This window comes from Struthio camelus, chromosome Z (genome assembly GCF_040807025.1).
Source record: "Struthio camelus isolate bStrCam1 chromosome Z, bStrCam1.hap1, whole genome shotgun sequence".
Lineage (NCBI taxonomy): Eukaryota > Metazoa > Chordata > Aves > Struthioniformes > Struthionidae > Struthio > Struthio camelus.
The window spans coordinates 59,410,356-59,430,309 of record NC_090982.1 but is presented as its reverse complement, the minus strand read 5'-3'; the positions used below and the strand labels follow the sequence as shown (position 1 = coordinate 59,430,309).

The 19,954-nt window shown below is 36.8% G+C and overlaps 1 protein-coding gene across 3 annotated transcripts in view; it reads right to left on the bottom strand.

Annotated features, from left to right (window-relative positions):
• Positions 1-1,419: 1,419 nt before the first annotated feature.
• Positions 1,420-19,954, bottom strand: part of LOC138064848 (single-stranded DNA-binding protein 2) — a 189,410-nt gene continuing 170,875 nt past the window's right edge. For 2 of the 3 annotated variants that reach the window (XM_068928987.1, XM_068928988.1), the window contains 6 exons: positions 17,719-17,773; positions 14,363-14,433; positions 13,005-13,083; positions 9,924-9,952; positions 4,795-4,893; positions 1,420-2,025 (listed from right to left, as the gene is read on the bottom strand). In XM_068928987.1, the coding sequence (XP_068785088.1) occupies positions 1,996-2,025; positions 4,795-4,893; positions 9,924-9,952; positions 13,005-13,083; positions 14,363-14,433; positions 17,719-17,773 (363 nt within the window). In that variant the 3' untranslated portion in view covers positions 1,420-1,995. The remainder of the gene's footprint in view (positions 2,026-4,794; positions 4,894-9,923; positions 9,953-13,004; positions 13,084-14,362; positions 14,434-17,718; positions 17,774-19,954) is intronic. The other variant, XM_068928989.1, reaches the window with a different exon arrangement.

Genomic DNA, 19,954 nt, shown 5'->3' with positions numbered 1-19,954 from the left:
ATCACTGGGAACAAAGTCAAAAAAACCATATAATGACTATTTAGTTTATGATTACAACCGATAAAAGTAGTGATAATTAATAAAAAGTAATGTTACCAGAATCTTTGACATTCTAACATAATTTTAAGTAAGTGTCTGTCTCCAAGAGTTTCATCTTTGAACAGTCCTAACAAGAGAGTAAAAAGTATTATATCTTTTTATTTTCATATATATATATATATTATATATAAAAATAAAAATGAGTGAGGACGTTGTAGAGCTCCTTACACATCCAGTTCCATGCATCTACCTTCACAGCTAGCCCATTACATACACTTCTTCATCACAATTTCATGACAAAAATCTCCTTAGACCGCATGGACATACCATATCTCACAACTGTTTTCCCTATGTAGGTGGCTCTTCTGTATGCAAAGTCCAAGGTAAGAAGTTTACTCTTTGTCTGTGGCATGAATTTTAGTTCAGTCACTTTGTGCCCACAGTGCTGACCATCAACCTTTTGACCACTACACAATTGCAAACTTTCATTTTCTTGGGGGAGCTGCAAGTCATTAAAAACTAAATTTACTGTAATACGGGTTTTAGAGCTTTGCTTGAGGAGACCGGGGACTGCTTCCAGAAGCCTTTTCTTAGGGCCGTATGCCTTTTCTCAGGGCCGTATGCCTTTTCTCCATTCTATCCCAAGCTTTCACGTCCAGTACACTGACCTCCTTGTAAAATGGCTCAGACCTTTGTTTCTCTTCTATTTGTGGCAAAAGATAGGACTCTCACAAGGCTAGTAGTCATAAAATGTTCACGCAGTCATTTTGGTTCACGGAAATGACTGCTTACTGGAAAATGTGGAGGGAGTTCATTCTGGTAAACCTAGTAAAAATACATATAGAAATACCAGGGTGGTCTGATTTTCTGCATGGGCTTGGGAGACGCTGTTTATAATCAGGACTATGGATTGTTATGATTCAGCTGAGAATCATTAAAAAGGGGGAAATATAATGGTAAATTGTTAGCAAACGTTTCAGTAATAAGGACTCTACTGTATTTCCACTAACTACCACCCCTATGGAAGATCATGCTAAATAAAAACTCATTTCCAAGGGCAGAAGAAGCCCTGACACTTTATTGCTAGATTCTATAGCAATTGGAGCTCACTTACAGTAACCTTATAGTACTCTATATAAACTGAGAAGCTTGTATCAAATTCAGGCTTCCATTTAAAATAGATATTGCAGATATTAGGCTTCAATTAAAGAAGAAAAATAACCTTCAGTGCTTCTTTTTTAAAGGCAAAGTATAAAAAAAAGTCACCAAACGAGGTGAGAATTATTAAATTTCTCCAAAAAATTAAGATGAGCTTTCTTCTATTTCTTGAGACAGTACAGTTTGTGATTCACAGGGTAATTGGTATCAAACACAAGTTGATGAAAGCTCTTATAAGCAATTTTATTCCTATCCGTAATGGCAGACATTTACAAAATCAGAAGAATTTATCATTTGAGTTCACCTTAAAAAATAACTTATAAAGCAGTGATATATGCAACATAAAACAGTTCAGGAGGGGAGAGGGAAAGCAAATTTTAATAATTAAAATGTAAACGTGAAAAAAAAGATGGAATAGAAGTCCCTACTTCTCATTTCTACTTAAGATGCCATGTGATAATATTTTACAATGTCCTGCAGGCCTATATATGTATGTGTGTATTTCTATATCACACACACACATACATATACATCAACCCATACATGTACATACACAGATAAATGTTTGCAGTTCCATCTTGGGCAGTTCTGTTACGCCACTCTTTACAGTTGTCTCAATCATGTTTGGGACCCACTTTCTTGACAAAACTGGGGAGATGGTAGAAAAAAAAGGGTGGGTCTGATTGTATCTGAGATCCTTTTGTTAAACTGTACACTGGGACGAATAATTTTCTTCTGTAGTAGCTCTCTGAAGAGGGCCAACTCACTGTGGTCTTCATTAGGAGACTTGGTAACGGATCACACACTCATTGTCATGCTAGGGGAATACTGAAAAAAGAGGAATCCACATTTTAACAACAGTTATTTCCGAGGTTACTAAAACCACTTCTGGAGCACAGCAATGAGTTTAAATGTCAACATGCTATTTGAATTTTCTCCTTAATTTGTACTATAGCATGTGCTTAGGCTGTAGTTCAATTTGTGGTATCATAACTTCTGCTATACTTTCTATCATTATGTAAAAATACAGCTACTGGTGATGAAATCAATTCATTTGAACGCAGTTTCAGTGCTGGGTACTGCTACCTGGGTATTGGGATGAATCAATATTTCACTGATGCTTCTCACACTTTTTACTTGTCACTGTTGACTACTGGGGGGATTTAGTTGGGCAAATAGCTAGTCTCAGGCCGACCAGCTACATTTATGGTCACTTGAACCACATAACTATTTTGGAGGGCTTTTTATTACTTAATGGGAAAAAGGGAATGAAGATATATCTGGCTGGAATTAAACTAGGCTTTTGGCTTAGTTTTAAATTCTGTATTACAGATTTTAAGACGCAAGCTGAATCAGGCATCAATAGTCATTCTTCTTTATGTGAACTAAAAATCCACTTAGCACATTACACTATTATTGTAGCACAAATTGAACTGCAGCCCTTATACAGGCTACAGCTGCCCTCAAGTTAGCAATACTTCATTACAAATAATCAATGGGAAACCACAATGTACATTTATATTATTTTAATAGTTATTTTATTTGAAACTTCCAGGCTGCAGAAATATTTAATTGTCCTGAAATCTTCTAAGTAGAGGAAAATGTTCAAATGCAAAAAGTATTAAGAGTGATGAAAACTGATACAAGAAATGGAATGATATTTATTTGCCTTTGCAAAAACCAGATATGTAATAAAAATCTGCCAAAGCTAGACTTTGGAGCTGCCCATTTCTCAGTGTCCAAGCATATTCAGAAAGAGCATTTTGCCCTATGTCATGTCTCTCATGGTTTCTCTGCTTTAGGGCTTACTCCCGTCATGTGCTGAGCCCTCTCATACTGAGCCAGCAATGCTAGCAAGAACGTGCTTATCTTTAGCCAATGTGGGAGACCAACTCAAATGCTTAAAATTAAGCACATGTTCAAATGATTTTCTTATCAGAGCAAAAGTTATCAATTCCTAGGTAATCACTTTAGACAAGGAATATGTGCCATTTTTTATATTGCGTTGTGTAAAGATAACCCAGTGCAGACAGACCAGTAGTTACTTGTGATTTTTAACTTCTTATTAATTAAATTATTTCCTCCCTCCACCCCAGGCAAAATTCCTGGTGAACTGAACAGAAATTTGCCTGAGAAATTACTTCATAATAATACCTACTCTAAGTAGCCAAGTAAGAAAACATGAATCAGAAAGCAAGATAGTTCCCAAGAACCAGAATGGGATTTGTGCTGGAGAGGAACGGACACCTAGAAGTACACAGAAGGCATAGCAAAATTTTGAGAAAATTGGGTCCCAGATTTATTCAGGTAGGCAAACAACACCTCGGAGCATCCAGAATCCAGTAAGTGTCTGAGAAAACTAATGGTCTTTTGAGTACAGCTGATGCCCTTCTTTTAATGAGTTTGGTTTGGTGAACTGGCCTGCGATCAGAGTCAGACTGGCTGTCTTCACTACAAATAAAGCATGGTGAATTGAGAGTCAAGGACTACGATGACCAAGGATCACATTTAATGGAGGTTTTGTGGTTACTGCTTTATTGCAGATTTTGAAACATCAATCTTTTTGCTTTGTACAAACCAATTTTCTCCAATACTCCAAAACAATCTGAACACATTATGAAGACACAAAAAGCTAACATGCAAAAAATGCTCCCTCTTCCTTTTCACTGGTTTAAGAAGCAAACCAAAGACAAAAATAAATCTGATTTCCATGAAATTTGCCATGCAATTTGACTGTGTTGTGATCTAAGAGAAACTGCTTACTCTTCATAATTTCTGAGCTAAAATTCACCACTGGTATAATTAATGGAGTTGCGCTCACTTCTGAGAGCAGTCAATTCCAAGAATATAAGTGTTGAAGTCAGTCAGCATTTCTGAAAAATCAGGCCACTTCTATTTAGCAACTTAAATGTGGATTTGGAAACCCAACTTCAGGCACATGAGTATGAAAACACTAGTCTTGTTCTGTAATGTATTTTATACCATGTTTTGCTGCCTCAAAACATTTCCCATTTTTTAAAATGTCATTTGTCCCACAAAGAACACTAGAGGGCATCTTTGCCTTTTCTGGTTCTAAAAGCCTGCTTCATCTCAACATGAGATGTCCTGGTGCTCTCATAATATGTTTCAGTGTGAATCCCCTTCTAAAAGACATTCTTGTCCTGCAAAATGCATTGTTCAGGAATCAAAGGTTGGGCAACCACAAGCTGAAACATTCAAATGTAAAGATCCGCCAACTACACACATCTAGGCTGCTCAGATATTGCCCACTGTGCATTACTGACTATGTATGGCATAATCTTTACTACTTGACAACTTTTATGGACAACTAAACTCTTAATCTAGAGAAGGAGTTTCTGCAGGGAATCTACACCGCTCCCATTTTGCAATTACAGCTCAACTTCTAACAGAATTTGGCATAATTTTTTAGTGAATCCATACCGTAATTTCAGGAGCTAGTAAAAAACATGCAAGGCAAAGCACTGCATTAAAGGTATACTACCAAACTGTTTGTTCTTTCTGTTATTTTTCTTTTTTTAAATAAACATCCAGAGATTAAAGGTTTGCCAAGTAAAAAACTTCTTAAAGAATACTTACGCTCTCACTCTGAAAAGGGTTTAGGAAGTTTCCACCCATCTCACCGTCATCCCTGGGAGTGCCAGGCTGATTACTCATGCTCATATTACTGGGAGAGTTCTGTTAAACAAGATTTAAAAGTACAGATTAAGTGTTGAAGATTTTAGTCCCTTTCCCAGCTTCATCAAGTGTGTCAATGCATCAGAGTGTGTCCATACAATGCACTGGCATTTCTGAAGATAAAATGTAAGCCTCTGCAGAGTTCTGTATGTTTCACTTTCTAATTTGAACCTGTGTTTTCTCCCTTGAAGTAATTCTTGCTTTCAGGTTATGGCTAGCATCCTCTCCTACTGAAGTCAGGAAAAACTACAAATGGCTTTGTAGAAATAAGAGTTAGCTCTCTAACTACACTAAATCACTACAGTCAAATTCAGTGAAGACCACGAGCATGTGTCTTGACATATGTGAACTCAGATTATGTACTTAAAGGAAGGCAGGTGGACAGATCTGGGCCACATAAGACATTTGCAAATCAAGGCCTGTATTTGGAGTCTTTGTTCATGGTCTCTGGTTTGTAGAAATAGTTTCTAGTTCAAATTTTGAGCTGCTAAATCCCTAAGAGCAGTTATACACAGAATTTATAGACAAGAGAGTTAACAGAGTTTTAGATAAAAATGCCTGAATAGCAGCCAGCCGCTGGATTGGGCTTGCAAATACTTCAAGCAGGAGTTGTACTTTTGCTTTTTGCTTGCACAGAGCATAATGCGGTAGGGTCTTTCTCTACTTTTTTAGTGTCTAGGTGCAACCACAATGCTAATAAGTAATGACAATAGTAAGTCTTATGAAGATAAATTATTTTCTGCTGCAAATGTTCCTGCACCACTACCTCTACAATGTTCAGAAAACACTTTCAAGATTCAGTTAGTTATAGAAAGAGTAAAATCAGGCAAGTGTCACAGAAAATACTCAGAGTCAATAGCTACATGTTTATTGTAGATACTATAATTAGTTAGGTGTGTTTACAAAATGATTTGTGGTACCCTACCATGCCTGGAGCATGTGGATGATTACCTTTCCATCACTGTTAGACTCCTATTAGTACAGGTTTTGTGGTGCAAAAGGAACAGTCAGGGAAAGGGAGGAGTGAAATCATGAACTTCATCTAAAACATTTACTACCTCGACCACAGTCCTTCCCTTGATTTTTTTTGATCCAGAAAAGTTAAACATAATATTGCTGTTGACATTTTACGTATACAAAAGCAGCAGGCTTAAAGTTTGAAATGTAATAAAAAACTTAACACAAACCTAGTACAGTCAATATGCAAGCTAACAAAATACAACTCAAAGTAGTACTTTTGATCAGAGAGATCAACTGATAACAGCTGTAAGAAGAGTAAGTCAATTTGTCTTCTTTTTCTTATGCTAATTCTCAATTACAATGCTAACATAGTATTTCTGTTAGCATAGAGATTTATGAAGCTTCTTAAAAACACAAATATACTGCCCTTAGAAATTAAATGCATGCTGTCTTCATTTAGTACAACTAAGGCTGCAAGAGGGCAAACTTTGAGTGAAAAATTTTGCAAGGGTACTGAAAGGCTGCTGTTAAGTTTTAACCATACTCCCCTGAAGAAAGATAACCATTTTCACCTGCATTAGCAAATATGTTTCTGGGTTCAGCTGGATGTACTTATTTTCAGGTACAGAGGAAATGCAGAATTAATTACATAACCTCATGCAGGCAAAACTGGTTTTAATTAGCACCTGAAACACACCTTATAGAGTAGGGTCAAGATCCCTGCCTTAGTCCTTTGGTTTTCTTCACAGTCTAGTTCACTAATTTTCAAACTGTGATCCTCTGATCTCCATGAATCACTAGAAAACACCTGAGGGGTCCATCAAAGGCAACTAAAAGAATTAACTGGTTAATTAACATCAGACAATTAAGTTTGCGATACAGTGAAGTTAGCATAGGAAAAATTTAGAGATCCACAACTTGGCAAAGGTTGACAACTATTGCTTTAGTTCAACCACAGCTATTGTATCTGAAGTAGGAATTAATCTAGGGAAGTCCTGTGGCCTGTGTTATGCAGGAGGTTATTCTAGACAGTCACATCAGTCCCTTCTGGCCTTAAAATTTATGAATATATAGTTTAATAACCACTAAGGCCTTGTCATATTTATTTTATATGATGACCCCACACTTCTTTTCATTCCTTGGGGATTTACCTCTATTTTATCTTGCTCCGTGTAGTACTAAGCTTTGAAATTCTGCATTTGCTACAGTGTGGCACCCCAAAGGTTCAAATTCCCAACCTAAACGCTTTTATAGCAACTCCCCTGGGCTTCTTTTATGGTCAGTATGGGGTCTAGCATTGTAGCACTAGCTGAGTTTTTCAGAGCAAATATTTCTTTGATGGCTGTACAAATTCCATGGGCACTGCAAGAAACACGGGTTATTAATGTTTATTTAATACGCATAATTTCAGTTCATTTACTCCCCCCATCTCAATCTATTTCATAAAAACTGCATGTTTTGCCATTCTGCCAATTAAATTAAAATCTCCTCTGGAAAATGTAGCTATGAATTCTGTGAGCTGATTCTACCAAGACAGGATTAATTTTCTGCATCTCATGGGGATAGATAATCAGCTCCTCTAACATGCGTTTTACTCCATCAGGATCCTGTGCCTGCACTTGAGCGTCTAGCACCACATGACCCAAACTGTGTTAATTTCAGTGAACAATTCGTGCCACATTAATTAGTAATCTGGAAATCTAGTTGTGAAAAAGGCAATCGCACCACTAGCTGGTGATGTATAAAGAGAGACCGTTGCTTTAGCAAGTACAATCCTGGTACAATCCTGGTAACTGTAAAAAATTGGAAGGCAGCCACATATTAATTTTGCATGCATGAAACCCCAGAAATCTACTATTGCTTGCATGAAGAACTTTTCCAATCAAGTTTCAAAAGCACTAAGTACTATTACGTACCCAGAATTGCCAATGCTATATACAAAACACTGCCCACGCAATCCTACCAGTATCAGTGAAGGCTGCATATTGGGCAGAGCGCTCCTCAGGAAAAGATATTTGAAAGCTATTATATATAACGGTATAACAATACAACACTGTTACTGCCCAAGTACACATTACTTTTCTTTTAATTATTTGAAAAAGACTTGCATCAAATGTGATTTCCATGATATACTTACTAAGGTTAACAGCTTACAAGACTTTCAGGCAACTTTTTGGATCCAGGTTTTAGAGTTCCTGATACTCATAGCAGGCATATATGCTGACGCTTAATACAGTGGACTGAATACAGGCTTTTAAAAATAATTTTAGTGACAAGCTAACAGAAATGATTTTTCTTAAAAAATGCTGCATTTTGCAAACAATAAATAGCTGAAGGAAAAGTATGGACATTATTAAAAATGTGCTGTGTGTTGATTATCTCATTGGAAGTTTATATTGCATCAATCACTGCACACCTAAGCAGAGCACAGCTGAGGCAACATGAACACTTTAAACCCATCTTTACTCTTTGCAGGAACTGAACACGTTATAGATCTTCAGAGGTTACAAAAATGTAGCATTGCTATAGATCCTGCCCCCTCATAGCCCCCAAATGACCTAGGAGGCATACTGCTGTGGTCCTACTCTCCAGGGAAAGCCACGGAAGGTTATTCTGAGGCTATAAATCACTTATCAAATTTTAAAAGGACTGTGTTGCCCTATGATGAATTTCTTCTAATGCCAGATTACGTCTTCTATACTGGCAGTGAACGCAAACTCCTTGCAAACAACACAGCATAACACCACATGTACACAAGTGCACTTTACAAGCTACATCTCTCTGCCATCTCCCCACCAAATTGGGGAACAGCGTAAGGTTCTCCTCCTCCTCCACCTTGGATATACAAATATGTATCACTGGCTGAAGTTTGATTGCTGCCTTTTGAACATTTGAAATTGTGTTTTAAATAAATTCATACTACAAACTTCTATTTTAATCTACAAATTTTAGGTAAGTATTTGTTCCCTTTTGACATATGTGTTTGTATCTCACCGTATCTCAGTGCGAGTTATCTACAGTGACATCCTTAGTGTGACCAGAGCATGAGCAGACAGGCCTTAGGCAGATTTGAAGTGGCAAAGTCTGTACGGAGAGAAGTTTAGCCACAGCACTGTGCTGCTTAGTCCTGTCTCACCCAAGAAACACAGGCAGGTAATTTGTTCAAAAAAATCTCATATTTGTCTTTTGGAAGGTGATCAGAATTTTGTTACAGTAATTTCAACCGAATGAGTTAAAACTGTAACTGTAACAACCCCTTCATCAATTTCTGTATTTATAGATCAAACGCACAAAAGTGCAGGGAAATTGTTTTAGTGCTATTTTTACTAGTTTCAGTAAGTTACATCTGTAGACGTTGAGTACAAAACACAGTGTTTTACAGGGACACGGACAGATTTCTACCACTTTATCAATACCGAATAAGCTCATTAACTTCTTAAGTAAGTTCCTAAATTAATAATGCTCACAGATGCAGTAGGCTTTTATTTTTATGGAAGAAACGACACATTCAAGAATGATATGATTTTTGTAGATGCAACCCCCTGCAGGTTAAACTCACACTGCATGTACTATTTAATGGTTGTAATATCAAAACAGTGCTTCTTCTGCAACTACTTTTTAATCTGGTTTTTAGGGACTTAGTGATTAAGATATTAACATTGACTTACAGAGGTGACAAATGCAATCATTCAGCACATGAAAGCAACATCCTTATGACATTTTCCAAATTTACCTTTAAATAGAATTAATTATTAGACCACTATTCATTTGTCTTACCGGTATGGAAGAGTATAACATGACCAATCAGATTGTGAACTGGATATATATTAATCACAGTTGTTAACATACATCGTTATGCAATAGGAAATAAGTTTACTTACACTCCCTACTGATTATAGGTATTGTTTTTAAACTTTCAATTAATGCTAATTCTGTCTGCAGAGCCTCTAGAGGCTACATAAGCATAAAACGTGTACACGTAATAAAAAGTTTAACAAAGACATGAGAAGATGTGTTTAGAGTGAAATATCATTCTAGAAAATCCAAATATTTTAATATTATATACTCACTTTGGAAATACTGTCCATGTCTCCTGAGCCTTAAATTAAAATAGATAATTATTCAATTAGTTTTGAGCTGAAATTAATCTATGAGCTTATTTTTCATATTTAAAAATATAGTTTACAGCAATATGTTAAAACATAACCATGCTTGAACTCTCTTCCATCCCAGTGTCTTTCTCAGGAAAAATTTACAGTCAGTATTGAATAATGTTAGTGCTTTCTCTGTGTACACACCTAGTGCAAAAAGGGGGAAAAGAATGAAGGACATAGTTCTGATCTGTATCAGTTCCTTGAATGGCATCTTTTAGGATGAGACAGCCTGGCACAGCTCAAAAAAGGATATGTCCAATCCCCCTGTTCTCTTTAGCCATGGTAGGGTGTGGGTACTGCAGTTCATTTTGGGTACACACGCTTGAGGGAAACTTTGCTTCAGCGTGAGAAAAAAGTACAATCATGAGAAACAATGAGAAAAGTACAATTCCTGAGAAAAATGACCAGCACTTTTACTGCATTTTCAGCTATTCAAAACTCCCTAGAAGACTGCTAGTGGAGTATCTCTAGGATCAGGTCGGGGGTATTTCATCAATGTCTTTGCCCCCAGAGCAGAAGCCCACTACTGAAATTGGCTGAAATGACGTCAGCTTTGGATGCAGTACAAATACTGATGGTGATAATTTCTTTCAGAAGAAAGAAGGTGATTCTAAGAAGGACTGGAGTAACAGAAACCAAATAAAACTCAATATAATGTGTGCAAGACTAGCAAAAAGAATTTTTCTCATATGCTGTAGCTCTCACTTGGGTAAAGCCAAGAATAAAGGAAATATAATTTTAGGATGGATGTATCGAGAAAAGCATTTCTAGCAGTAACAGACAGTAAACAATTCTTGTCACCTGTTTTCAGGGAAGACAAATTCACACTGGAAGAGTATCAGAGAAAAATAATCAAGAAAATGGAGCTGTGGGAGGAGACTGAAATAGCTTGGTATACTTAGCAAGGCAAATTAAAGCTGAGAAGGAATATGATTTCTCTCTGTAAGTACTCCAGATACATAAACACTAGGAAAAAGAAGAGTCATTTTGTCAGGGACAAATGGATAAATTTTGCTAGAAATAAGAGAAAGATTTCGTTCTAACCATAAAAGCTGTTAACAGATATCCAGTAGAAGGGTTGTGGTCAAAAAAAAGCTAGAGAAGTGTTCAAGATGGAACTTGACCAATTTATGCCTGTGATTATGTGATACAGCTGCCTACTACAGCATGGAATTACATGCAGGAGATGTCTTCCAGTCCTATACCCCTAAAAGAACTCAGCTTCCATTCTAGAAATGAAATTAACCTTAGACAACAGTTGTAGTCAATTTGACTAAAAATGTAAATATTTTCACTACAGAAAATAACTAACCAAATGCTAGGCAGACATAGAATCCTTCTGTAACTGTTTCAAACGCAATTCTTCCTTTAGCTAAGAAATCTCAGGCTATAGCAAGTGACAGAAAAAGACTCAACTTTTACAAAGCTTTTCATTTGCTTCAAAATAATGTGCATCATTATTAATTAAAGCAGCAACCTGTTTTAGGATTGTAATATGTAATAAGAAAGGCTGTAAAATCACAAGATGGCCTCATGCAAAGTAATCTAGGAGTTTCAGAGACCTGCTTTCCCAGAAGGAAGACTGTCCTGTGGCTCAGAAAATGTCTGTTAAGTGAGGTTTGATGGCTTCCCCTAAAGTTTATTTTTTTCTCATTTTTGAATTTCTCCCTTTTTCGTACCTGATTATACATCTTGTCTCATAATCTCCAACTTCTGGGCTGTACTTGTGGTAACTTTTCATCCACCATGGCAATACGGAATTAAATGGTGTTAACTGTAGTATGGCATTTAAGTTGGTCTGTGTCTGTGCTGGGAAGATGATAGAGCTTTTCTTTAGGGATAGAAGCAGAGGGAACTGTGACAGCTTGGCTTCTGCTTGCCCACCATATAGGTAACTTGCTTGGGTTTTTCCCTATAAAGGAAAATGATGTTCAGCAGAGTGTTGCTGGTGCCCTGTGGGTGCATAAGGCCAGCTCCCAGATGTAAAAGAGAACCTTGCTGGTGGGAAATGGAGATGGAAGAGGAAAGAGAAGTCTTTGCAGACTAAGCTTCCCCTTGTTGCTGCCTGTATGACCCACACTCCTTGGTGCAGGTGGAAGTAAAGAATGGTTCATGGAAGCTGTATTCAAAGTTACTGGCCTGGAGTTATTCTATAAGCACAAACAAATATAAGGTATCTATTTATCTTGTTGGTAAGGAAGAGGAAGGCTTAAATGCAATTTAATGAGTTGCAGCCTGTTGCTCAAATCCCTTTCAAGTGTCTATCATCCTTCCAGCAAAGAGTAAGAAAAAAGGTTTACTACACTAGTCAGAGGCTAAAGCAGTGCATGTTTCGTAGAACTGTGAAAGGCTTCTCCCTTTGGTAGGAGTCCTTCAAAAATCATAGCGTCAAAAGTCAAACAGTATAGTCTTCTTCCTGCCTCTGCATACCCTGACAAGAATGCATGTTCTTTCTTGGTGCGTTAAATGACAATGTCTGAAGCCGCTTATGGGGAGGGAATAATAAAACTAACACTTAAGAGACAGAAGGCTAATGTTAGAACAAGTGACAACATCAGACTGTTGGGATTACAACAGCTTAACACATAGATTAATATATGTAATAACTTACTTCCGTGTACTTGGTAAGAACTTGCACCAGCATGTCACAAAGACACCTTCTCAAGTTTTTGAAAGAGGAAGAGAGGTAAGGAGAAAATGGTCTTATGCCATCACTTCTACATTATTGTTATGGTATAGTTTTAGAGTAGTTTTGGTCAACTAGTTTCAAATTATACTCTGTTATATAAGTAACATTCAGTCATTTTCTTCCAGAGATGCATTATATATGCCAATTCATATGCTTAAAAAGTATCTTAATATTTCTTTTTGATATACAGCTTTTTAGTTTCTAAAAGATTTTTATATACAGTCTTCCACATAATTCAGAGAACTAGTAATAGAAAATGGCACTGGTCACTGAAAATTCACAATGTTCATAACATTTACTATCATTACCTAATGATCCATTCATATGATGTGAATCCATTCCACCCAGTCCACTCATAGGTCCATCTGACCCTGGCCCCATTGGAAACTATAAAAGGATCAGACATTAAAAATTGGTGTTACTGTACAAATTTATTGTAGATAATCTAATAAAAAGAAAGTAGTTCTCAGAAAAAATAGCAAAGGAAAAATACACAGTTCCATCTCTGTATGTGAAAGTGAAGTGTAAGTGTAGTCTGCAAAAAGTGTTATTGTTTTTGTTTACTTTTTCCGATGTGGTCCTCAAGATTTTCGGAGAAACTCATCTATATAGGCTGGCATATGACTTAGGAATGAATTATGATATACTTTAACACTTGGTGTGTGATTTTCAGATATGTTAGTGCTGACCTAACTATATTCCCACTGAAATTGAAGAGAATTTTACCACTCACTTCTATGAGTAGGTGATTAATTAGTAGTTTTCAAATCCCAGCCTGACTATACTGACAGTCAGAGTACTCTGCATTACCTTTGCACTATGAACAGTTTCTGTCAGATTTCAGATATTAACCTTAAATCCAGTTCTTCAAAAACTTTCAGGCATTAGCATTATAGTGCATTTGCTAAATTCGCTGATTTAGCACTATCCAAATAGCCATATTCTTAAAGTTCTACTGGCCTTTTTTCAAAAGGCCCACAACATGGACTGTAATTAGGTGAAATATCTTAGTAATCAGATAAATACAACTAAACTGAAGGCATAGAAAGAAATGAGAAAAGAAACAAGCTACGAATCCAGATTTTTGTCAGTTCTAGAATTGCTGAAGTTTGGGCTGAAATAGTCGCCAATGGAGTAGTTAATGAGGGAAATACTTAAATGTTACCATTGTTTTTCATTCTTAACAGGGAAGTTTATTTCTTCTTAAAGGTATTGATTCTATCACTTTTCATGGAGTGGTAGGGCAATGTAACACTGAATCACTTTCAATGGTTTTCATCTCCCTCTCCAGGAGTAGAGATTTTTTTATAATGCAAGTTTAAATCTTGCAGAAACTAATGTTTGGTGGCAGCTCCTAGGATGGTCATACGGTACAGAAGTCTAGTGCACTGCAGTGTGATAAACTTCATCTCCAAGATTCATATGCACATGCTTTTAAGGTATTTTCCTTGTAGAAAAAGAGGCCCCAATGATTTATTTTGTATGTATGGGTATGACTGATTTGCAAGACATTAAAAGCACTAAAACAGACAAGATGGGGGTAAGCAACTTATGTGTCACCCATTAAAAAGGAGAACTTAGTATTAATCATATGTCATGGAAATGCACTAGTTTGGATAAAACAAGGCTGTGTAATTCAAAAAAATATAACTAGATTTATATTTACATTAGGTCTGTTGGGTCCAGGTGGTACTGCGTTCATTAAAGTGTACATGTTGTCTCCAGAGTTGGTTGAATCTGTAATAAGAGATTATTTTAAGTGCTAATATATACCTTTCAAAAAGACTACTCACCTAATGCATTTCTTGTCATTTTGTTCATATTATTTCTATGCCTGAATCAATGATACACAGTGGCAATATAATGGAAGATTTCATTTCCTTGCTATCTATTTTCTACCACACAACAAAACTATGAGAAGAAATAATTGTAATGGTCCCTAGGTGACTACTTCTAGACTCTAGTTTTATGCGTGACTGTTAAAAGGTTTATAAATCACCAAATACCTGTAACTATTTAATTCCTTAAACCCTTTTCCTGGAGTTCCAAATTACTTCACTCATCTTCAATATTCTCTATAAAATAGGAATTTCTGTCTTATAAATCCTTCCTGTAATTTATTTTCCATCTGTAATAATTGATAAATAGCTTCTCATTATATTGACTTCATGTTCGTATAGCCAATGAAAATCTCTCATTCTTATCTGTGTCAGCCTATTAGATTTTGGATATATCTAACTATTCAGTGGAATACTGTGCAAAGGACAGCTTTAGCTGATATATCTTCATGGTACAGTGGTGCAATACTTCAAAACTGGCTTGAGTCCAAAAACAACAAAACCATGTTGGCAGAGTGTGATATCTAAGCTAATAAGTTCTGCCAAGAGTTTTACTTCCCAGACATTGACAGAGCTATATTGCTTCTTAGTCTGGGATTAACTCACACAGAACCAGAGGAAAGATACACCCTTTTTCTGCAATCAATGTACGTGAACTTTCAAACTGGAGCATCTCCGGAGTTGAAATGCAAGGTTTAACTAACAAGACATACAGAATACAACCCACTTAACTCTTCTGATTGAACGTAGAAGAAGCCAATGCCTGCTGCTAATACACACAAAGTCTTAATGTCCCTCATCGATATTTTAAGAAAGAGAAGGCAAAAAATGCAGAAGATCAGTAGACAAATTAGGTGAAAAACCTTTCACAAGGGAACTTGACAAGAGATAGGCCGTGTAACAAAGAAGTTTACTGAGCAGAAAATGACCTCAGAAAAGTCGTAATAAATCTCCAAGGGGACAGTGTATCTTTAAAAATTATAGGCAGCTCTGGAAAAACAGTACCTCTAAAAGAGGTACTCTAAAAAGAGTAAAAGAATAGCTAAGTAGCTCTATACCTAGTTCCTCCAAAAGACCATTCAGTCTCTTTGAACCATGAGTTTTGAGCTTAGCAACGCACAAAACGCTGCTGAGCTGTAAATCTTTTCCCAAGACAAGGTGATGGGGGAATTTTGAGTCAGAACTAGTGAAAGAAAGAAAGCCTAGATCAGACTGAAGCGTGTTGGAAGTGGGAATGCAGCCTGACCTCATTAAAGAATGTATTTGTGCATACACAGGGCAGTTAAAATAATGGTCATCATCGAGTATTCCTTAACCTTTCAGATACAGTTTTCTAAGCATTAACCATGGTGAGTAAATAATTCCATTATATATAGAGAACTACACATCACTAGAACATTTAAATATACTGTTTGAAGAAGAGGGAAACAAAAAGCTTTTACCCTAAAGTTAGAAAAAGTAAAATTAGCATATAAAAAGTTATTTTTAATATTCGAGCAGGTAGACAACAAGTTCTTTGACCACCAGATCCCTTTGAAACAAATAACCTTGGCTCTCCACAGAGAAACTCATCGCTACGTTCTATTGGCTTTTGTAAAAAATACATATGGGTTGATTGGGCCATGGGAACATTCAGAGCTAGAAGGGTTTTTTTTGCAGAGGTGAGTGAGTACCTTTGTAAAATTCTCAGGTGGCCAACGTGTAACTGTTTTCACACTTTGGAAAACAGAAGCCTTAAAACACCTTAGAGTCTCTTTAATTGAAAATGGAAACAATTCCTCAACAGAAGCTTTATTTGGAGTGCGCACAGACAACTTACACGTGACATAACTGCAGTGCTGACTGTTTTTAAAAGTGCAGGCTCTCCATGGGTTTGTTTCTATGTTAAAAGAGATTTTAGCTTTTAACTGCCAGCGCACATTAATTATCTTTTTCACTAATTATATGAACAAGGAAGCCCTACTCTTTATCTCAAGTTGTATTTTTAAAGCTCTGGAATTGTATTTAATGAAGATTTTACAGTGGTGCCAGAAGTTTTCATAGGAAGTTAGGAAACTTCCCCTACCCCTCTTGTGCTGCAAAGGACAGCAAGAACATGTAGGACTGAGGAATTATAGCATCACTGAGGTGAAAAGGTCCCTTTTAGCTGGTAAAAGCGTGTAACAGAGACAGATGTTGGCCAAAAGGAGCCCAAATATCTACTGAATACTGGGTTACATAAGATGTAATTAGTTTCTTTTCAACACATTTCTGACGCTATCCATGGGAGAAGAGCATCCTCTCAATCTTGCAGCTCCTCCTTCATGTCAGATACGTTGCAGAACACTGATGGAGATACTTGCATCTAGCTGACCAACTTTGAGCCTTGAGAATCTAGTTAGCTGTCTTGAATCTTCCCATCCTCCTCCTCCTCCTCGATTCTTTAAACCTGAATAGGAACAGTGGCCAACCTTCAGGATGGCCAAATTCTCCCTGTGGCCAGAATTCCAAGATACAGATCACGCAACCTAGGGAAACAATGCAGCAGTGAAGCGCTAGGAACAGATAACAAATAGGAGATGAGAATTGCTCCTCTGGGGCCTTACTCCTCCATCGCAGGACAGAGCAGAGCAACTGTCCTAGCACTAGCCTGCTGTCAGTCCGATGACATAGCCAGAGGATGCAGTCATGCTTGTCATTCACATGTAGCTCAAGAGCTACACATTGATCGGGTCTATCCCATAGGATACTACAGGGGAACTTGCACGGCATTCAGAAATTTCCTAATTTCTGAACTGGCAGAATTGCGCTAAAGGACATGAGCAGAAACAAATACATATTCTGTCTTCTTTCTTTTTTTCTTTTCTTTTTTTTCCCTTGCTGTTGCTGAAACAGTGCAAGAAAAGATGGACTCAAGAACGAGAGACATGAATTGCTTTGAACTGTAGAGGTACAGTACAATGCTTTATATTTCTGCAGCATAGCAGGGAGAGAAAGAGAGTGAAAGAGCATTAAGAAAAGCTGATGCAGAAAGTACAAAACTAATACCTTTTCATTAGCTGCTCCCTGCTGAAAAATGTATATCAATTGGATCTATCCATTTGACTGCATTAATAGCATAGAAAAATCTGGAAAAAGGGAATTTGTGTACTTCCTAAAACCTTTAAAAATTTCCTTTTATTTTTTTCAGAGTATATTTCAGTACCTGCTGGACTAGGCATGATGGGTGTTCCTGGTGGCCCTCCACCTCCCGGAGGACCCTAGAGAGGGTAGAAAATACCAGTTAGCATGAAAGGAAAAAAAAATACCACAGTAAAGAGTGACTACAGTACAAATGAAAGAAAAAAAAGCATCATAAATGTCACGAGTTACTCTAGTGAAAACATGCGCATTTTCTGAAAAGCTAACAAAACAACTCGTTAAAAGATTAAGACAACGCTGTTGGTCAGCAGGCTCTGGCACAGAGTTCTGGTACATGTAGATCTATGGATCCAAGAAGATCCATTAGCATAGAAAGTTGATTCATGCTATGAGTTAGGCAAGAAGGACACTTGGATAAGGGCATAAGACAATTGTATTTAATTCTGTAAACTCACCACTAGTTTTCCTCTGTCCACACATTAATGACAGCATAACCAGTGCTTGTAAAGCATAAAATAAGGAAGTGTCTTATGGGCACAGAAGAGACTAGTCATCTGAAGAAAGTTTTCTCTTTCAGACAGACTTGGTGTCTTGATGCCCTGGCGATCTTAATTTGGTCTGTATAATATGTATAGTATTCTACAATCCTTTTTTAATAGTATCTGTAGATACAATTCATTTGCAAATTAACAACAAATGATAAAAAAGTGTCAGGATGATGCTAAATTTGGATACAGTCATATCACTTGCCTACAGTGCTAAATCACAGAAAAAAAAAATTGTTTTCTTAGTTTCAGGTATTTCTGTGTTACAAATCTGTTTATGAATAAACACTGTACACAGACTGCTCTGGTTGTTAAACAAGCTTTTTAAGGTTCTTTCTTTAAAAATGCCTCAAATAATTTTATTCTAAACATCCTAACAGTTTAGTAGGAATTGAATCATAACTTCTTGCTTCCTACATTTGTAGATCCATTAATATTTTTAAGTAAAGGGAAAGACTACCTTCTTTTCAATTGCACTGAATATAAAGGTTTGATTATTCCTATTTGTTTAAAAGAATATTGCTGAGATTTGCCATGATATATATTCACTGAAATATTCCAGAAGGAGGTAGAGAAGTTTTGGAACTAAAACAATACACACTGTTTCTCAATGGCCTACTAAAAATAACATTTCTTACAAAACATTTAGCAGTAATACACTAGTGAACACTATTTTCAGACAATTAAAATCGTTATTGTAGCAGCTTTCTGACTGATAGCACTCCTCCCCGGGTTCATGCCAGTAAAATATATAACACTTCAGGGGGAAGCACCCCTGTCTCCCAGTCAGTAATTAACTATCAGTTAATTGTAGATAAAAGAGAAATCTTTTACTCAGCAGCAGCAGTCAATCAACATGAATACACCTCTATGCCCTTATATATAACACCACCTACCAGTTCTTCATCTTGTGCTTCCCCTTTATTGTGAACTAAGCAAGATCACTGATTATCTGTTATAAAATATGCTAGAAAATAAGGCTTGCTCCATCTTGCAAACCACAAATCACATTATATAAGTCAAGGAGCACAACTTCATTTCATACTGCCAGAAGCTCCATAGCATTTCCCTCCCCCCCCCCCCCAATTATAATTGGATCAGTAATAAACGTATTAAGATTGTTTTTGCCAAAAGCATTTGAAAGGCCTATTCAGCCCTCAGCAATGAAAAATTCCCCCATTTCATTTATAGAGTTACAGACTCTAAATTCAAAAGGGACCTTTCGATCACATATTCTGACCTTTTGGGTATCACAGGCTATGACATTTTATCCATGTACTTGTGCACTGGGTTTACTAACTTAAGTTTGCAAGGTTTATATATATTTTTCAGAATGGTAGCAAGAGATTTAGAAACCACTAACTGGTGATTCATTGCAAAGGCTAATTATCCACACTATTACTATTTGCATCTAATTTTTAATTTATATTAACTGTCATTCCTCTGTTAGTGAGCCTCTTGGTATCAAGTATTTTTTTCCCAGAGAATGTATTTATATGCAATTAAATCATTTCTCAAAAACCTGTCTGATAAACTAATCAGACTAAGCTTTCGAAGCATGTAGTTCTGTATCATGAACCCTTCAGCGGAAAAGCTGATCCTAGAGCTCCCCAAATCATAGCCTGCTCCCAAACCCTTGCTCCTGCTCCCTTTGATGGAAGTTACTGCCCCTCAGTTTAACTCTTTGCATGGCTGGCTTTCATGTCTTCCATTTTCCAAAAAAGCGGTGAGCCGTTTTAAAGCCAGACTACTGTG